The sequence below is a fragment of the Opisthocomus hoazin genome, chromosome 27 (genome assembly GCF_030867145.1).
Source record: "Opisthocomus hoazin isolate bOpiHoa1 chromosome 27, bOpiHoa1.hap1, whole genome shotgun sequence".
Taxonomy (NCBI): domain Eukaryota; kingdom Metazoa; phylum Chordata; class Aves; order Opisthocomiformes; family Opisthocomidae; genus Opisthocomus; species Opisthocomus hoazin.
In genome coordinates this window covers 8402961-8420711 of record NC_134440.1, presented here as the reverse complement: position 1 = coordinate 8420711, position 17751 = coordinate 8402961, and the positions used below count along the sequence as shown (strand labels likewise).

The 17751-nt window shown below is 62.4% G+C and overlaps 1 protein-coding gene and 1 long non-coding RNA gene across 5 annotated transcripts; both read right to left on the bottom strand.

Annotated features, from left to right (window-relative positions):
- Positions 1–2392: 2392 nt before the first annotated feature.
- Positions 2393–3494, bottom strand: LOC142364483 (uncharacterized). Its single transcript, XR_012766282.1, has 3 exons — positions 3255–3494; positions 2657–3155; positions 2393–2576 (listed from the first exon to the last, which is right to left on the bottom strand). It is a non-coding gene; the product is annotated as an uncharacterized LOC142364483 (long non-coding RNA).
- A 1374-nt stretch (positions 3495–4868) lies between these two features.
- MKNK2 (MAPK interacting serine/threonine kinase 2) lies at positions 4869–16542 on the bottom strand. Of its 4 annotated transcripts, none has more exons than XR_012766283.1 (15): positions 16462–16542; positions 16166–16374; positions 14009–14096; positions 13743–13841; positions 13500–13597; positions 12421–12500; positions 11820–11893; positions 11626–11730; positions 11243–11298; positions 10996–11091; positions 9272–9469; positions 9000–9164; positions 8846–8889; positions 7648–8576; positions 5087–7569 (listed from the first exon to the last, which is right to left on the bottom strand). XR_012766283.1 is itself a non-coding variant. In XM_075444136.1 (14 exons), the coding sequence occupies exons 2-14, from the start codon at positions 16211–16213 to the stop codon at positions 4943–4945; spliced, it is 1389 nt and encodes a 462-aa protein (XP_075300251.1). In that variant the 5' UTR covers positions 16214–16374; positions 16462–16542; the 3' UTR covers positions 4869–4942. The 4 variants fall into 4 exon arrangements, 2 of the variants coding, with proteins under 2 accessions (XP_075300251.1, XP_075300250.1); XR_012766284.1 differs by having other exon boundaries at positions 5097–5180; positions 6437–8576; XM_075444136.1 differs by lacking the exon at positions 7648–8576 and having other exon boundaries at positions 4869–5180.
- Positions 16543–17751: the final 1209 nt, after the last annotated feature.

Sequence of the window (17751 nt, the reverse complement as noted above, 5' to 3'; positions counted from 1 at the left end):
CTCGGAATAACTGGGATAAATGGGGAAGCCCACTGGAAACAAATAATCAATTTAAAAATTGGACCAATGGGGCAAACGTACCAAACGGTTGGCCAGCTCCTGAAGGACATGATTGGATCTGTGGCAAACTAGCCTATGCATATTTGCCAGAGAACTGGGCAGGATCTTGTGTGTTAGGGACTATAAGACCCATTTTTTTCCTATTACCCATAAATCGAGGAGAGCGACTAGGAGTCCCAGTGTATGCTGAAGCTGATGAGCTAAGGAAAAAGTGCCAAAGGCGGAGCCTGCAAACTGGAAATTGGAAAGATAACGAATGGCCCCCAGAGAGAATCATTGCCTATTATGATCCAGCTACGTGGGCTGAAGACGGATCCTGGGGCTACAGGACCCCAATATACATGCTTAACAGAATAATTAGATTGCAAGCTGTAGTGGAAATAGTTATAAATAAGACCGGAGATGCACTTGGACTAATTGCAAAGCAAAATACCAAGATGAGAACTGCTTTGTATCAAAATCGTTTAGCTTTGGATTATTTGTTAGCACAAGAAGGGGGAGTTTGTGGAAAGTTTAACCTCAGTAATTGTTGTTTAGAGATTGATGATGAAGGAAAAGCTGTAGATGAGCTTCTAACAGAAATGAAGAAAATTGCACATGTCCCAGTTCAAACTTGGGATGGAATCAATCTAAGAGGATTATGGGGAGACTTTATGGGCAGTGATTGGCTTGTTAAAATTGGGATAGTTGTGTTGGGGATATTTGGAGGATTGTTAATAATTCCATGTTTAATACCTTGTTTTACTAGATTAATACATTCAGTTATACAAGGAATGCAGATATCTGTGGTACCTGTTGACCCAGAAGCAGGGAAAGAGAGAGTCCATTCCCTGATGATAATAAGAACAAAAGAAGACCCGAAATTAATACCAATTCGGCAAAATATTGACCCGATTGGAAATGAAAAACACGAATCAATACCATGAAAAAGGAAATGGGGGATTGTGAAATACATTCATCTGATTCGTGTCATTATGAAAGCTAGGACAGCATGGTAAGATGTGATTTTCTGTCTTGCATATCCTTGTATAACCACAGACTGAAAGAAAACAGTGCTCTGGGTAATAGACAGTGTTTCTGTATCTTGCAAAGTTGCCTGACAAACGCCTTGGTATAGGAGCTAAGTTATGCTGTTTAGAAAATCAACAAAACCAACATGTTCTGGAACATTTTGTCATGCTATGTTCCCAGTTTAAACCAGTTTCGTTGTTACATAGTGTTACATAAGAGAAGCCCATAGGGCACATGGGTAAAGCCCAGAAACTTCCCTATGAATATGTATTAGGGACAACAAGAACCTATGGGAAAGTCCAGAACCTTCTCTATGAATATGTATCAACAGACCATCTATAAACTGGAGACAGGAACTGGACGGTGTGTGTCTCGGTTGAGCAGGGACTCCTGGCACACCCAGCGCTGTTTGCTTGCCTTTATTCGCCTAATAAATTGGATACTTTAATTGAAACGCAATTTGGGACTACCTCATTTATCACAACGTGATGAAATAAATAAGGGTGATTCGTATTGTGGCAGTAGCCAGAGGCTCAACTCAGGACCAGTGTAAAGAAACACAGCTACAGAAATAAGAGGGGATAATATGAATGGCGCAGAAATCTGCGTGGGGCACTGCCGCCTTGGTCCTGTGGGATGGGACAAGGTGGTTGCTACAGCGTCCCCGGACCACAGCAGCAGCGATCAGCAGCATATTAGACAAAAGAAATAAGGTCAAAGAATAGTGCCATATGGGAGACTTTAACATCCCCAAAATAAATCCGAGAACAAACGCTCCTAAAAATGGCACGGCGCTGTTATTTCTGGATCTGATAGCCAACAGATTTCTTGGCCAATAAAGCACTCGGCAAAAGGCGGCACTGTTTTAGACGGGTAATCACAAGCTGATAAAATGCCTACCCACAGTAATAACCTTGGGTGGAGGAATCGGTGTGATTCAGCTGGTGTTAGATGGGAGCCGACCAAATACAGGTCTGGAAATAAAGGGTCTTGGTTGCACAAGGGTGAGCTACGAGCAGCTGGCATGAAACCGGTGGGACTGGAGTGCTCAGGGTTTGATGGCAGGGGACACCTGGTGTTGCTTTACTTTGTAGAGGCAAAGCAAAAAAAAAATAGATCTGGAATACATATTCCAAGCAAAAGACAGGAATGCGGAGGTAGCTCGTACCTGGCTGAGCAGCTCATCTCAAAGGGTTTATGCCAAAACTAAACGAAGCTCCGAGGAGGACTGCGTGGCAAAGACAGACACATCTTGGGTGTTAGCCAGAGGAGGGCTAAAGTGGGACTTGCCAAACCCCGTGCTTTAGCGACGAGCCTTTATTTAAACCTTCAGACAGGTGAGAAGAACCGCGAGGCCCGTGACCCGCTCCGTCATAGGCAGCAGCGGAATCTGCAAGGGGCGCAGCTGGAGACGTTCTCCCGGGCTTTGGGAAAACCTGACGCTGCTCTGCTCCCGCTGACCCGCCGCTCACACGGCCTGTGCAATTCCACCCAGAGCTGAAATCCTGTGGGAAAGCCCAACCTGCGGCCCGTGGCTCTCCGAAAGCCACACCTCACCGTCTGAGCCCACAAACGCAAGACTCACCAGGGAATTTTCCAGGCAGTGGAGGAGACGGCCGTGCTCTGCGGTGCTTGTGCCTCCAAGGCTTGTCCTGGCACGGAGGGACGGACCCCGCCGCACAGCGTGCGGGTGCAGGGCCAGACCCAGGCTGCACGTCGCTCCCTGAGCAGGCCACAGAGGGAGAACCCGCACGCCTACGCACAGCCACAAAATGGCACCAAAATGGCACCGTCTACCAAAACAAACAAACAAAAAGCCCGCAATGGTTTGTTTCGGGTGCCTGGACACACGCGGTGATTCACTGCAAAATGCTCAGTGACCCTTTCTTCCTCTGCCTTGTCCCATAATCCATTTTAAAAGCACGAAAAGGAAAAATAAAACCTGTTTTTTATCCAAAACAGCCCTTCATGCCTTCCTCTCCACATGCCCAGCGTGGCTTTGGGGCTCACTGGCCGTTTAGGAGACCAGTCTGGGGCTGAGGGAATAGATGTTCCTCACCTCAGGACTTCTTTCCAAGCAGATGCTGAATGAAAACACGGGTTAATCATTCAGTTTGTCTCCTGCCACCAGTTTAGCCCGGTTTAGACCCAAAATACTGAAGATGCTTCGTCTGCGCACTCACCCACCCTCAGCAGTGCCCTGTGCCGAAGCCAAGTGCGTCTCCATGGGCCGCCCAGGTGCCACGGCTGCTTGCATCCACTCATGACCTGGTGGCTCAATTAAATCCCGAGAACCGACACAAGCCACCACGTCACCCGAAGCCTGGCTGACCCGCTACAGCACCCGGGCCACCCTGGCACCTCTGCAGCGGCCTCTTCGCTCTTGTGGTGCCACTGGGCCAGCGTGGGTGGCATCGCCTCTGCTCCTGCCGCGGGGCTTTTCTCCAGTACAGATCACCGCAGACTTATTTATAGCACCCTTATCCCAGCGGCAGAGCCTATTTTTGGGCCCATGCTCAAGCATCAGAGCAGCACAGGTTATTTTAACCCAACGCTGGTTTATTTTTGGAGCTGCCCTTCTCTGCCCGTGCTCTGAGATGGTTTCCAGCTACCGGGCACTGGTGAAGCCAGGAGCATGGGGAAAGAGGGACCATACAATCAAATTTTACAGAATTTAAAACCTAAGCCAGCCTCCGCAGCAAAGCTCCCCTTGACTCGCCGCCTGCCTGGGACGCGCCCCGCAGCTTGGGAGGCAGAGCGTCTGCGGGATGGGCCATGGGAGGAAGGGTTTCTGGAGCAGATAGCCGCGGGCACAAGGACAGGTGAGACAGTGTGCAAGATGGAAAGGAGAGCAGGGTACACCAGGGGAGAAGAAAAGGAGAGGAGAGAGCTGGGTGCTCCTAAAATGTCCCAGGTCACAAGGTGGTGACCCCAGGCACAGGAGGGAGCAATAGCTTTGTCCACTACATCCAGAGGACCTCGGCTCTGGTCCCACCACGGGCCACCCCAGAGCAGCCTGGAGAGGAGATGCCTGGAGCCGCCCTGTGCAGATGCTGCAGCTGCGCTGTTTTTCGAGCAGTGAGCAGGGACTGCTTGGCAGCCGGGTGCTGCGGGGTCTCCTCGGCTCGGAGCTGCCCTCGCCAGCGTGTGGAGCTGGGAGCAGCAGCTACTGCTCCGTGACAGAGCTCGCAGCCCCATCCTCAAAACTGGGGTGCCACGTATGGGGGGGGGATGTCTGCCAGGCCCGCAACACCGAGTGGGGTGGCAGTGGCATCCAGAAGGCTCACAGCTCCATCCCCCAGCGGGGCAGCAGGACTGGAAAACTTACTTACCAGGCCAGGAAATACCTTCAAAATTAAAATATGTAAAAAAGTAACTTTAGCAAGATCTTCCCTGGCTCCTGTTGCCCTTCTCCCAGATCCTGATCCCCAGCCTCCAGTCCCTGCTGCTTCCCATATCCCCAGCCCCCCCTGCATCCCACCACACACCTTCCACTTGCCTCAGTTTCCCCCTCTGCAACCTGCCCGATAAAGGGAACCAGGGCAGCGGGCAGAGCGCCCGGCGCTGCACCGTCACCCTCCAGCCCATTTGGGGATGTGGCAGATCTCACCACCCCCCTGGGAAAAGTGAGTCAGGGCCGGAGCTGCACCCCACAGCTCCAGCCCTGCCCTCCCAGCCCCCTTGGGCCCAGCACAAGATAGTGGGAAGACTGGGGGGCTCACTACCCCCCCTCCACAGCCACCACTGGCCCCGTGCCCCCCAGCCTGCCCGCAGCCACGTGCCAACCCCATAGGTCTCAATGCATTTTTATTAAATTCTTACAAAACAGAATACAAAATTCTGGCATCAACAATTGTTATCAAGGAAAACTTCAGTTCAGCTGTATCAGGTCACCTGGTACATACAGTAAAGTGCTTGTTTTTGTGGGTGGTTTTTTTTTTCTTTGTTTTTTTTTTTTTTTTGTGTGTTTTTTTTTCTTCGTTTTCATTTTTGTTTTCCAGCCAGCCCCCGAGCAGAGGCCAACGTTACAAACCAACAGTGCGTCAACAGGACTCTCGTCGAACCAGCTTTGGCAGTCTTCATCAATTGTAAAGTGGAGAAAGTTTCTCCTGTTTTGATAAAAAAAAGTTAGCTTCACAGTAAACGTTTCTAACCAGTTCTAAGTCGAGTTAGTCGGCTGAAGGAAGGGCGGGGGGGAAGGAGAGGAAGCCAAAACGCTTAAAATTTCCAGCTTTAAAAAAAAAAAACCCAAAATCAAACAACACCACCTTTTTGAAGTTGGTTTCCAAGACAGATGCTCTATGGGGGGGAGGGAAGGCTTTAAAAGAGGAAGAGGAGGAAGAAGGGCGTTGGTGAGGGGGGTTCGCTGGTGCCGGACCGCGGGCCGGGCAGCATCTGTCTGGAAACCCCCCCAGAGAGGCACTGGCAGCGACGAGGGGACGCCCGGCCCTGGCACGAGCATCGCCCCAACCACGCCGGTGCGGTGCCAAGGCACCCACGGGTCCCCAACACCACCGCGCGTCAGGGCTCGAGGAGGCCCGGGCGATCCCCCGCCTCTCGAAGCGTTTAAAACTCCTCTAGAGACGCTGACCCTGCCCCGCACGCCGGAGCTGCCAGGAGCTCGCCAGCCCCGCGGCACAGGTCCCCTCCGGACCCCGAGTGCCACGCCAGGAGCGCCGGGTCCAAAACCGAAGCCCCCCGAGCCGCAACACAAAGCCAAGCCTGGGCCGAGCGACCAGCAAAGAGCTTGGATGCTCGCCGGCACGTCCACCGCCTCGCCGCAAAGACGCGGCTGAGGATGCCCACGCGTGGGCAACGCGCCCACGGGGACGAGCTCCGGCTCAGCGCGCGGCCCCCCCAGCCACGCACCCGCCGCCAGCAGAGCGTGTACCGCATTTCTCTGTGGAAGAGCTCGGCCTTGCGCACGGGAAGAGAGGGAAATTCAGTCTGCCAACACCAGCACGGGGGCCAAAAAAACACTGGAGAGACTTCCCCCTGCCATCCCCTTCCCGAGAGTTTTTTTCTTTTTTAAAAAAAGGGCTGCGGCGTGCAGCACTAACAACAGCTTCCACAACACCAGCTCAAGGCATCGCGTACTGTACAGCATTCAAGTATTTCTTAATATAAGACAATAAGGAATTATCGACAACTGATAAGACAAAATAAGCTATAAAAAGCAACAATGTACAATCAAGATGGATTTCTTTTTTTGCCTTTAAAGGAGGCTTCTCCGGGGTGTTGCGGTGCCTGTGCTGGGGGTCTCCCCTTGCCGCTGCCCTGCTCCTCCCCACCCTCTGTGGTGGGACCGGGGGCACCCAGGGGAGAGGGCAGAGGCGGTTTTGGGGGGAGCACCCTCCCAACCCACCGATGCTGCTCAGCAGAAGGGCCAGGAAGGGTGAGAAAAGACGGTCCCTGCCCCAAGCTCCATCAACACCCGAGATCACCATCTCCCAAGCTCACTCACACACACCTCCCTGAAACAAAAAACAACAGATATTGCATAGTTTTGCTGTCAGCAGTCTTCAAATAAAAAGGAGAACTTTGTTTGGCTTTCAGAGACAGTGACTGTCCTCAGCTGAAGGCCCGGGGGGAGTCTCTTCCCCGGCTCACAGCAAGCTCCCAAAGCCTTCCCCTGTGCACGCGATGGGCCGAGGCTGCTTTTTCAAAGTATAAAGCTCAAAGCGTTCAGCTGGAAGGGAGAGGAGATCGCTAACGAAGGGGCACCCTCCCTCCCGGTGAGGCGCGGGGACGGCGGCAGGCGCAGCTCGGTGGCACGACACCCGGCGGGCAGCGGGGCTTTGCCGCTCCGGCGTGGTGCCAGGGGGGGTTCGGAGGAGCTGGAGGCCAGCCCGGCCCCCAGCACGGGCGCTGCTGGCTCACCCGGACGGATCCGGCCCCGCTCCACAGAAACCAGCCAAGGGCCTCGTCCCAGTTCAGCACCCCCAGGCCCTCCCCTGCGAGGAGGAAAGCGTGACTCCATGCACACATGCATGAACACACATGAACACGCATGCCCAGCTCTCCCCAGCCACCTGTCCGACCCTCCACTGCCCAGGCGCTGCCGCCGCGACCCCAAACCCTCCGGCCCCGCATCCCGAGCCCTTCCCAAGCTGCTCCCCAGTGCTCACTCGGCACCCTCGGCACCCCCAGACCCTCCGGCCACGGCAGCCTCGGGACCAGCCCAAAGCCACGCCAGGTCACACTGCCCTGCAACGAGTCCCAGCGCTCTTTAAAGGGGGGTCCTTCCCTTCCCATAGAGCACCCCGCTATTCCCGCAGGGGTAATATTTTCTGGCTGCTCCAGCCACCCTGGAGACCTCATCCTGCCCTGCACCTCCACGAGCCACTGGTGAGCCCCCCCCTCCACAAACAGGGGTGCAACGCCTGACCCAGCGCAAGAGCACGGCCCCAGGCGCCTGAGCATCCCCCCGGCTCTGACCTTACCCCCGGGGAGCTGCCGGCCGGAGCGCAGGAGGAAAGGAAGACATTTCTCCATGCCCTGCAGAAAAGCACAGCTAGCAGTTTAAAACCAAGAATTAAAAAAAAAAAAAAAAAAAAAAAGAGGTGAATAGCTTACTCTGAAAGCAGGCTGCCGAGGAGAGAGGGCGGCTCGGTGGGACGGGAGCTGCTCCCTCGCTGGCACCGTCTCTCCCCGGCCCGAGCTGCTCCCTGCCCGCCGCAGCCCCTCGAAGCGCAGCCAGGGATGTCCCCACAGCGGGGGCCCCTGTGCCCGGGAGATGCCTCCCAGACCCCCGGGAGGGGGGGGTTTGTGGGATCGACCCCAACATCGGAGAAAGACCCGCAGCTCCGAAGGGAGGGACGAGGTTAAAACGCAACTCCCGTTGCCGAAAACGCGACCGAGGGCCTTTTGTTCACAGTATGAAACGAGCTGAACTCGGCAAAGCGGCCGCGGATACAAAGAGTCCTTTGGTGTCAGGGAGGGAGGAAAAAATGTCAGAGGAGAAACCAAGAGTCGGGGAAACAAAAGTCCGTGTGTCAGTCGGATGTCCTTGAGCGTGTCCTGGGTGAAGCAACCTCACGCTTGTTTTAATACCTTAAAAAAACATCTTCAACAAACCCTCCCAACCCCAGACCTACAAGATTAGCAAAACCCTGGAAACCAGCCGCAGGGACGAGTCCTGATCTTGTCACTAGCCAGAAACGGTGGGGGCTTGGGGGGGGGGGGAAGAAAGAAGGAGGATGGGGGGAACGTCGGGTACAGCAGGTCCGAGGGGTGCAGCTCAGGCTTGGTCAGCCACCAGGACCACGGGGGCTACCAGGTGCTGCCCAGCAGCCACCGCCTTGACCAGGTTGCTCTTCTGCCGCCGCCTGGCCAGCTTGGACTCGGAGGGGGCGTAGAGCTGCATGGCCCGTGAGGTAGCTTTGATGATGATGGGCCGTGCTTCCTCCTCCGCCTCCTCCTCGTCCTTGTCGCGCCATGTCAGCTGGCGGTTGACGGCGACGGCCTCTGCGGCAAAGGAGGTGAGCTCTTTGGCACTGCTGTTCCTGCGGGGAGGCAGGGGCTCAGGGTGAGATGCGGGGGGCTGGAGGGAGGTTGGGGGGCAAATATCGGGGTGTCCCCTCGCTCGTGTGCCACGCCAGATGGGTCAGGCACCAAAAACACGGCTCCAGCCCGAATCACGTGCTGTAACCGCTGCCCAGACGGCGAGAGCCGCAGCCGAGCAGAGCCGAGAGCGGCTCACTGGGGAGAAGAGCCAGGATTTGGGGGGCTGGAATGTGTCCCCCACCCCCACCCCAGGGCCACCCACGCTCACCTCTGCAAGATGATGGGGGTCGGCAGGGTGTTATCCGGGGCACACTGCAACGAAACGCAGCCGGGTCAGAGCCGAGCACCCTGCAATGGGGTGTCCCCCCACCCCAGCATTCGGGAGTGGAAGGGGGGGGGGAGGGGGGGGCAGCAGCACTCACCCCCTGCACCCAGGGGTGCTCCAGGACCTGGGCCACGCTGAGCCGCTTCTTGGCATCTTGCACCAGCAGCCTGGAAATGAGATCTTTGGCCCCAGAGGAGATGTGCGCCCAGTCCTTGTCGGGAAACTCGTACTTCCCTTCCTGGATGCTCTCGAAGAGCATATCCTGGGGGGGGGGGGGGGGGGGGGGGGCGGGAATAAAAAAGGGGCTGAGCTGGGAGGGGTGCTCCAAACCAGCGGCGGGTTTCGGCACTGCCGGGGTCCGCCATGCACCTGGCACATGTAGCACGCCTGGCCACGGTCCCAGCCGCAGTTGAAGCCGCAGCGGCCCACGAAGGGGGGGTACCCGCTCAGCATGATGTACAGGGTGACGCCCAGGCTCCACAGGTCGCAGCGCTTGTCGTACATGGACGCCTCCTCGTTCTCGAAAGCTTCCACCACCTCCGGGGCCATGTACTCGGCGGAGCCGCACTGCGGGGAGAGGCGGGGGTGAGCCCCAAAGGACAGGGGAGCGATGGGGCAGAGCTGAGAGATGGGGGGGGGGGGCGTCTGCCAGAACTAAGGGGCTACCCCCTCCAAAATGAGGGTGCAGACACGGCCGCTGCCCGGGTTTGGACCTGGCAGGGTAGATCATCCCAGCCAGGTTTCCCATCGCCACGTGGGGGATGTCACAGCCCTGCCACCCCGAAAAAAATAAAACCCTAAAGGGGTGCAACACCCCCCCGGACCCCCCCCAGCACTGCCACCAGGGGGCTGGCTCAGCGGGGCAGCGTCCGTCCCATCACCCAGGACATGGCGGCGGGGACGGAGCCGGTTCTGCCTGTTCCCCTGCCTGACGCGGGCAGGGCCGCCGCGGCGGGCGCCGGATCCGGTGCCGGAGGAGTTAACGCTGACGCGAGGCGAGAGCCAGCGGTCCCGTTCCCCCACGATTCCCCCACGGCTCCCGGGGCTCTGGGGCTTTCCAGCGCACGTGACCCGACCCACAGCCCGCACGGCCTCGTGACCAAGGGAGAGCAGAGCTGCAGCCAGCAGATAATCACCCCGTAACATAACGAGAGGCCTCCTAACGAGAGGCCTCGCCGGCCCCGGCAGCTGATGCCACCGCAAGAAGAAGAAAAAAACCCACGCAAGCCCAACCCGCAGCAACCCTGCATGGGCTTCCACCCGGCAGGGACCGCAGCACCCACCCCCCTCTGCCCCCGCTGCTGAGAACGGGGAAACTCGGGACACCTCAGAAATTCAGGTCCTCCCCCTGGTGGAGGGGGAACGTGGAGAAACGAGGGGGGGGGGTGTTTTGGCCCCCACCTCTGCTGTTGGGCACCCCACATTGGCCAGGCTCTGCCCCCCCCAGCAAGTAAGCACCCCAAAAACGCTGTGAGCACCCCGAAAACAGTGGGGTGCAGGGCAACACCCTGTGCGGGGGGGGCCCTGCTGCTGGTGATAAGGGGAGCAGGGCTTTCTGCAGGGGGGGGGGGGGGGGGGGCGCAGGCTTAGTGTGTGCCCCCCCCAAATATGAGACAGCTCCTTGCAACGCAGGGGCACCCCAGAAGTTTTCGGGGTGCCCACCCTGCAGGGGCTGCACCGCACGCAAGCAGCCCCAGCCCCCTCTCACCCGCAACCGGAGTGGAGGGGGGGGATCACGGTGGCCCCCCCAGCCCCTCGCCTGACCCACTTCTCCCCGAAAGCGCAGCCTCCGTGCAGCCGCCTCCGCCGGGGCCGGCTGTTGCTAAGGCTCACGGCAGCCCGGGCTCTGCGCCAGCCCCCCCTGCGCCGCCCGGCCCCCCCGCGTTACGGAACCGCATCTCGCCCGCCGCCGCCAAGGGGGGGTCCCGCAGCAATGGGAGCGACGAGCAGCGGGGGGCTGCACACAGCCCCAAAGCCTGGGGGGGCTCCTCCAGGGACATTCCCCCCTCCATGGACATTCCACACACACACCCCCCCCCCCCCCCCCCCCCATCGACATTATACCCCCCCTGCCCCATGGTCTGCACGCTTACCGGCGTGAGCAGCTCCGGGGTAGAAATGGGGGAGCAATCGCCGTTGAGTTTGATGCCGCTTGCCAGGTCGAAGTCGCAGATCTTCACCGGGGAGACCTGGGGAGGGGGGAGCAGTGGCCAGTGACCCCCCCGGAAGCCCCCAGGGACCCTCAGCCCCGCGTTCGTGCCCCACCTGCCGCAGCAGCATCCCCTGCAGGGACCCAGGGCCCCCCCCCAGCCCCGGCAGCACCCCCTGCTCCCCACTCACCTGGTCCGGGCACTCGCACATAATATTTTCTGGTTTTAAATCCCTGTGAGCAATTCCTGGGAGGGGGGAGAAGAGGCGATGAGTGGAAAAGCCTGCGCCCCCCCCCAAGATTTCCACAGCAGAAGGTCTGGGGGCAGCGCAGGGACCCCTCCCTCCCCACCCCAAATCACTGCCCGCGTCATGGCGAAGGGCAGAAATTGCTGCTGGCCCTGAGTCCCGGCCAAACCGGAGGAGCAGGCTCCGCACCGCGAAAACCCGACGCAGCCGGGCCTGACCCTGCGCGCCCGCGGCCGGCACCGGCCCCTGCTCCCCGGGCAGGAGGGGGGGGGCAGCACCCCCTGGCTGGGGGGGGCACGGCTGCACCCCGGGGTGGCTCGGCTCACCTTTGCTGTGCAAAAAGTGCAGGGCGCTGGCGATGTCCCGCACCACCATGCTGGCGTCCAGCTCGTTGAAGTGGCATCTCCGTTGGATGTGGGTCAGGATGGAGCCTGCGGCCGGGCGAGAGCAGAGTGGGGGCTCGTGGGTATTGGGGGGGCTTCCGCCGCCCCCGCTCCCCCCACCCCGGCACCGCACTCACCTCCTCTCATCTTCTCAACCACCAAGTAAAACCTGTCCTCCTCCTCGAAGAACTCGATCAGCTCCAGGATGTTCCTGCGGGGACGGCGGTGTCAGCCCAGCATCCCCCCAAAAAGATCGCGGGGTCCCCCCCTCCCCGCAGCCCCCCACCCCGCACGGCTCCCCGGGGGAGGGCCAACAGAGGAGAACATCGGGTTTCCAGCGACTGAAACCACGCGGCTGGGGCCCCCGGCCACATTCCAGCGGGGAGAGGGGCTTCCAGCGCCGGGCCCCGCTCCCTAATTGCTCGCAGACCCTCCTGGCTCGCTCGCCCCGCTCCAGAAACAGCCCCGCTCAGCAGCTCTCCGCGGCGGGATGGCGAACGCCGCGGCGGCAGCTCGGCTCGCCCCTCGGCACCGCTCCAACTCGGCCGCCGCGGCCCCCGTCGTCATGGCAAGCGGCTCCACGTCGCCTCGGGATGCTCCCGGCGAGGCCACACGGAGGGAGAGCCGCGCAGGAGGGCGGCCTGCCTGCCGCCCATGGGTGTCGCGAGCGTCAGCCCGGTCTCAGCCCGCGCCCTGTGCCCACAGTGGGGGACAGGGATGGCGGCTGCCCTGCGGTACCTGTGTCCCTGGCACTGATACAGCATCTCCACCTCCCGGAAGACCCTGCTGCGGACGTTGTCCTGGCGCTTCTCGATGATCTGCAAGGCAAAGCGGACGAGACTCAGGGAGAGGCACCGCTGCCGGGGAGGGACCGGGGCCGGCAACCACCGCGCCCCAACCCAGCCGGCGCTGGGGACCCCCCAGGGCCGGGCAGAGGCAGGCAGGGGGTGCCCGAAGGGGTTAAGGCAGCAGAACAGGCTGTTCCCGGCGGCGGGGCCAAGCCGCTCCCTCCCGGGGCCCGCGGCCAAGACGAGCTCCGCGGCCGAGCCCCGGCGCAGCCGCCCCGGCAGCGGAGCACGGCCCTTCGCCCCGCCGGGCGCTGGCACAGCGGGTGCCTGGTGGACATGCCATGGGGTGAGCAGGGGGTCCCCACCCGCAGGGGAGAGCTGGGTGGTCCCACTGACCCCCAGCCCTTCGGGGCACACTGAGCACCCAACCGCCATGCAGCCCTCCCCCTGCCTCAGTGTCCCCACCTGAGCACCCAAAAGCACCCCAGGGCAACAGGGGAAGCCAAGTGCCCCTTGCGTTTGGACACAGGGCCTGTCCCAGCCCCCCCACGCCGTGACTTGGAGCCTGTGGGGTGCAGGGACGCGGCACCACCATCCCTGACCCCAAAAGCAGCTGGCTCACCCCAACCTCTCCAGTGCTCGTGGGGGCACGGAGACCTCCCCGGGGCGAGCGGGGACTGGCCACCCTGCCGTACCACATGCCCCTGCTTGCCCCAAGTCCCTAGATGCGGTGCAAGCGTCAATTTAATCTCGCGTCTGCCCTAATTTACAGGGAGAGGGGCGTGGCTAAGGGGGTTGACCAAGGTCCTGCAGCTGGGCGGTGGCAGAGGACAGCGTGCCACCTGCGTGGCCTGGCCCTGCCCCGCTCCTGCCCCTCTCCATCCCCTTTACCCCGTGAAACCGTCGTCCTGTGCCAGCTCCGGACAGCCCAGGAGAGCCAGGGAGCCCAAGATGTGGAGGGCAGAAGGGGAAACTGAGGCAGGGGGTGGGCAGGAGCCAGCTCTGCAGCCCCAAGCCGCGGAGCTTTACCTTCACTGCGTACTCCTTGTTGGTGATGAGGTTAACGCAGGACTGGACTCTGCTGTGGGCCCCTTCTCCCAGCACCTCCTTCTGCAGCCGGTAAACATCTGGCAGGGGAGAGGACGCCTGAGCTGCCGACCCCACCGCGGCATGGGACACCACGGCTGTCCCTGAGCCTGGGGACACCAGGAGGGCCCCAGCCCTGCCGCAGCCTGGGGGGGACCCCTGGGGTCCCTGGGCAGCCCCGCTCACCTTCGAACCTGCCGGAGAAGCTGTCGGTGGCTCTACAGCGCTTCTTCTTCTTCCTTTTCTTGGCGTTGGGGATGTCGATGGGCTGACTCAAAGGCACGTCTGCGCCAGAGCAAAGCCACCGACGTGAGTCACCCCCGGCCACCCTGCGCTCCCCCCAGCATCGCCACCCCCGGGGCAGCCCCCCAACGCCTTCAGGGGAACGCAGAGGGCCGACATCCCGGGGTCCAGGGTGAGGGAACCCCCCCAGGCGGACACCCGCAGCTCACCAGGACGGGATGGGCACTCGAAGACAGGCTCTGGGTCGTTGGACTGGTCGAGCTCCAGGTCAAACGCCAGGTCAAAGGGGTTTTGTCCCTGCAGGGGCCAAGAACAGGAGTGAGACGGCAGCTGCCAGACCAGCCGTCGCCGCCCGCCCGGTCCGGGCACGCAGCCGGGCACGCCGCTGGCCTTGGCACACGCTCTGCTCGTGCAGGGCACCGGCTCACGGCACTGCTGCCAGAGGGATGCGGCAGAGCCGGAGGAAGAGGAGGAGGAGGAGAAGGAAGGGTTTGACCACGTCTCCTGCCGGGGATGTTGCCGCGGGGTCATGCCTCCGCGCCAGCAGCCCCAGGCCAGCACGCGGGCGATGATGAGAGGGACTGGGGCTGCGCGTACCAACCCAGCCCCAAATCTCCACCCTGACCTGAACTACAGCGAGGGGGGGAGGAAGAAAAGCCACAGGGCAGGACGGGCTCCGGAGCCACCGCACCGCGTCCTCCCGCCTCCCCCCAAGGTCATGGGGGGCCAGAGCCCGCTCAGCGCCGCTCCGGTGAACGCCGTGCCCGTGGCTGCGTGATGCCCGTGACCTGGCAGGATCGGGCCCAGCTCCCAACCCTCCCTGCACCCCTCATGCGTGATGGGTGTGGGAACCACTGCCTTCCTCACCCCAAACCCAGCGCCTCCGGCCACAGCACCCCAAAGGGGACATGGGGACCTTCAGCCCCCCCCCCAGCCACCCCACCGTGGGATGGGGCAGTGCCGGGGGCACCCGGCCAGGAGGCGAAGGGGCCCCGTCCTCCGCAGGGTTAGGAAATCTGTTTGGGTGGAGGCAGCAGCTCCCGGCGGCGTTCCCCAACCCGCCCCGGTGCCCCGGTGCCCGGGCCGGCTGCCAGCCCCAGCGCGGCACGGGAGCAGCCAGCCCCGGCCACCGCCACCAGAAACAGCCCGAAAGCGCCTGTTTGCTGCCGGGGCGGCTCTCGGGGGGCCAGGGGGTCCCCACCGCGGTGTGGGGATGCCAGGAGCATCCCCCCCCGAAAAAGCACCACTCCTGATGCCTGAAAACGCTCCTGCGCAGCGTTTGGCCAGATTTCCCCCCCCCCCTAAAAAAAGACAGTATCAGGGTTTGCGGAGTGCGGTGTCACCCTCCAGCCCCCCGCTCCCCGGGGATGAGCGGCTCGAGCCCAAGTCCCTGCACCGCGGGCAGGATGAGGCCTCCCGGGGGGGGCACCGGGGGGTACACGGGGGACAGGGGGCCCTGCCCGCTGCCGCAGCACCGGCGCACAAAAGGTTTGGGGGATGGGACACACAGGGCAGACGCTGCGCGGCGATTCCAGCAGCGCATCCAAGGTGTCCCCCGTGTCCCCCCCGGCCTGGTCCCCAACCACCCGGGGTGGGGGAGATGGAGGGGGGGCCCAAACCCCAGCCACAAGTCCTCAAAGCAGGATTAGGTGTCAGCTAAAATAAGCTGGGCAGGTTTCGGGTGAGCTCCCAGCATCCCTCGCAGCGCCGGGAGCCAAACTAAACAAAGCTCCCACGAAGGTGCCCGGCTGACGAGAGCCAGCGTTTGGGGGACCCAGACCCCCCCCTCGCACCCCCCTCGCGTGACAGCGGCCAGGAGGGACGGGGGTCCTGGTGCCCCGGCCGCAGCCCCCCCTGCCAGGATCTGGCCCTCGCACAACAGGTCCCGGGCTGGGCCCGGCAGCCCCCCACCCCCTGCTCGCAGACGTGCGGTGAATGGGTGCAGCTGAGGGGGGGGGGGACGGGACACACGCCGCCCACCCACTCGCCCACCCCACGGGGGGCACCCGTGGGAGCTGCAGCGGGGTGAGCAAAGCCTTGCTGCGGGGGGGGGGGGGGGGGGGGGGAAGGTGTCTGACCCCCCCTCGAGGAGCACCCCTACCCCCGGGGCGGGGGGACAGGGGGGTCCTGCGGCCCAGGTTGGGTGGCAGCACCCCGGGCGCGGCGCTCCCCTCCCTCCTCGGGGGGGAGGGGGGGGGAAGGGGGGAGGTCGCTGATGTGTGTCCGTGCCCCCCCACACTCCGGGCAGGGGATGCGGCGCAGAGCGCTGCAGAACGCAGGATCCGGCCGCCGCGGACCCGCACCCCAACCCCCCACCCTCCTCCCACCCCTCCGGAGCATCACGGGGGCGAGGAGCACCCCCTTACCTTGAAGGAGCGGTGGAAACCGGGGATCTCAGATTTCTTCTGCACCATCTTGCTGCGAGAGGGGGGGAGGGAGAAACAAGAGAAGGGTGCGGGGTAGGAAAAAGCCCAACCAAGCAACCAACAAAAACAGGAAAATAAACCGGGAGGGGGGGAAGAGATGCGGAGGAGCGGGCAGAGCCAGCGGAGGGGGTCCGGGGGGTGGCCGAAACCTGCGGAGAGAGGAGCCCGGGGGGGCGGGTGTCAGGGGGCTGCGGTGGCACGGAGCCCCCCCGGTCCCGAGCCCCCCCGGCGCTCACCGGCCCCGCAGAGCCGCCGCTGCCGGTGGTACCGCAGCCCGCTCCGCTCCGCATCGCTCCGCACCGCCGGGAGGGGACGCACCACCGCCCCCCCCCCGCCGCTTTATAGTGGCGGCTCCGCCCCTCCCCCGCCCCGCCCCCACCGCGCGACACCGCCCCCCCGCGGGGACACACCCCCACCCCACCCCCCGCGCTGCGCCCAGGGGCGGGGACCCCCCCAGCCCCCCCCGCGCTGCAGCGGGCGGGGTGCGGGGAGCACCAGGGGCACCTTCCAGGGTCCCCCCCCCGCAGCCCACGCGTGTCACGAGCGGGGCGGTGCTCAGCCGCGAGGCCTGCGCGCGGCAGGGGGTCACAGCACACCCCCCTCCCTCGGGCCCCCCCCCCGACTGGGTGGCACCGTGGGAGCCCGTCACGGCGCGGGTGTTCCCCCTCCCCTCCCCCCACCCCACGTCTCGCGTGACGCCGACCCGGGCTGAGAACGCACGCGCCGAGCGGCGGCGCCTCGGCCAATGGCTGCGCATGACGTCACTGCCCGCGTCGCCTATTGGCTGCTCGCCCCCTCCCCTCCAGAGCCGCCATCCCCCCCCCTCCCCTCCCGGGCACCACGCAACGCTCCGCCCCCCTCCCCGCAGTCCGGGTGTGCCTCCCCCCTCCAAAGTGCCGGTGGGGCCACAGCAGGGGGGTCGCGACCCCCCCAGCCCCCCCAAATCCCGCCCCCCTCGCAGCCGGGGCAATCAGCGCCCCGCTCCACATTAGCGCTGCTAACGAGGGCACCCCAATTAGCCACAGTCCTCCTAATGCACCCCAGGATCCCATTGGCCTTCTTGGCACCCAGGGCACGCTGCTGGCTCATGGTCACCCTGTCGTCCCCCAGCACTCCCAGTCCCTCTCCGCAGAGCTGCTCTCCAGCAGGGCCGCCCCAGCCTGTACTGGTGCCTGGGGTTGTTCCTCCCCAGGTGCAGGACCCTGCATTTGCCTTTGTTGAACCTCATCAGGTTCCTCTCTGCCCAACTCTCCAGCCTATCCAGGTCACGCTGGATGGCAGCACAGCCTGCTCGTGTATCTAACACACCTCCCAGTTTGGTGTCATCAGCAAACTTGCTGAGGGTACACTCTAACTCTTCATCCAGGTCACTGATGAAGAAGTTAAACAAGGCTGGGCCCAGTACTGACCCCTGGGGCACACCACTGGTTACCGGCCTCCAACCAGACTCAGCGCTGCTGATGACAACCCCCTGAGCTCTGCCATTCAGCCAGTTCTCAATCCACCTCACTGACCACTCGTCCAGC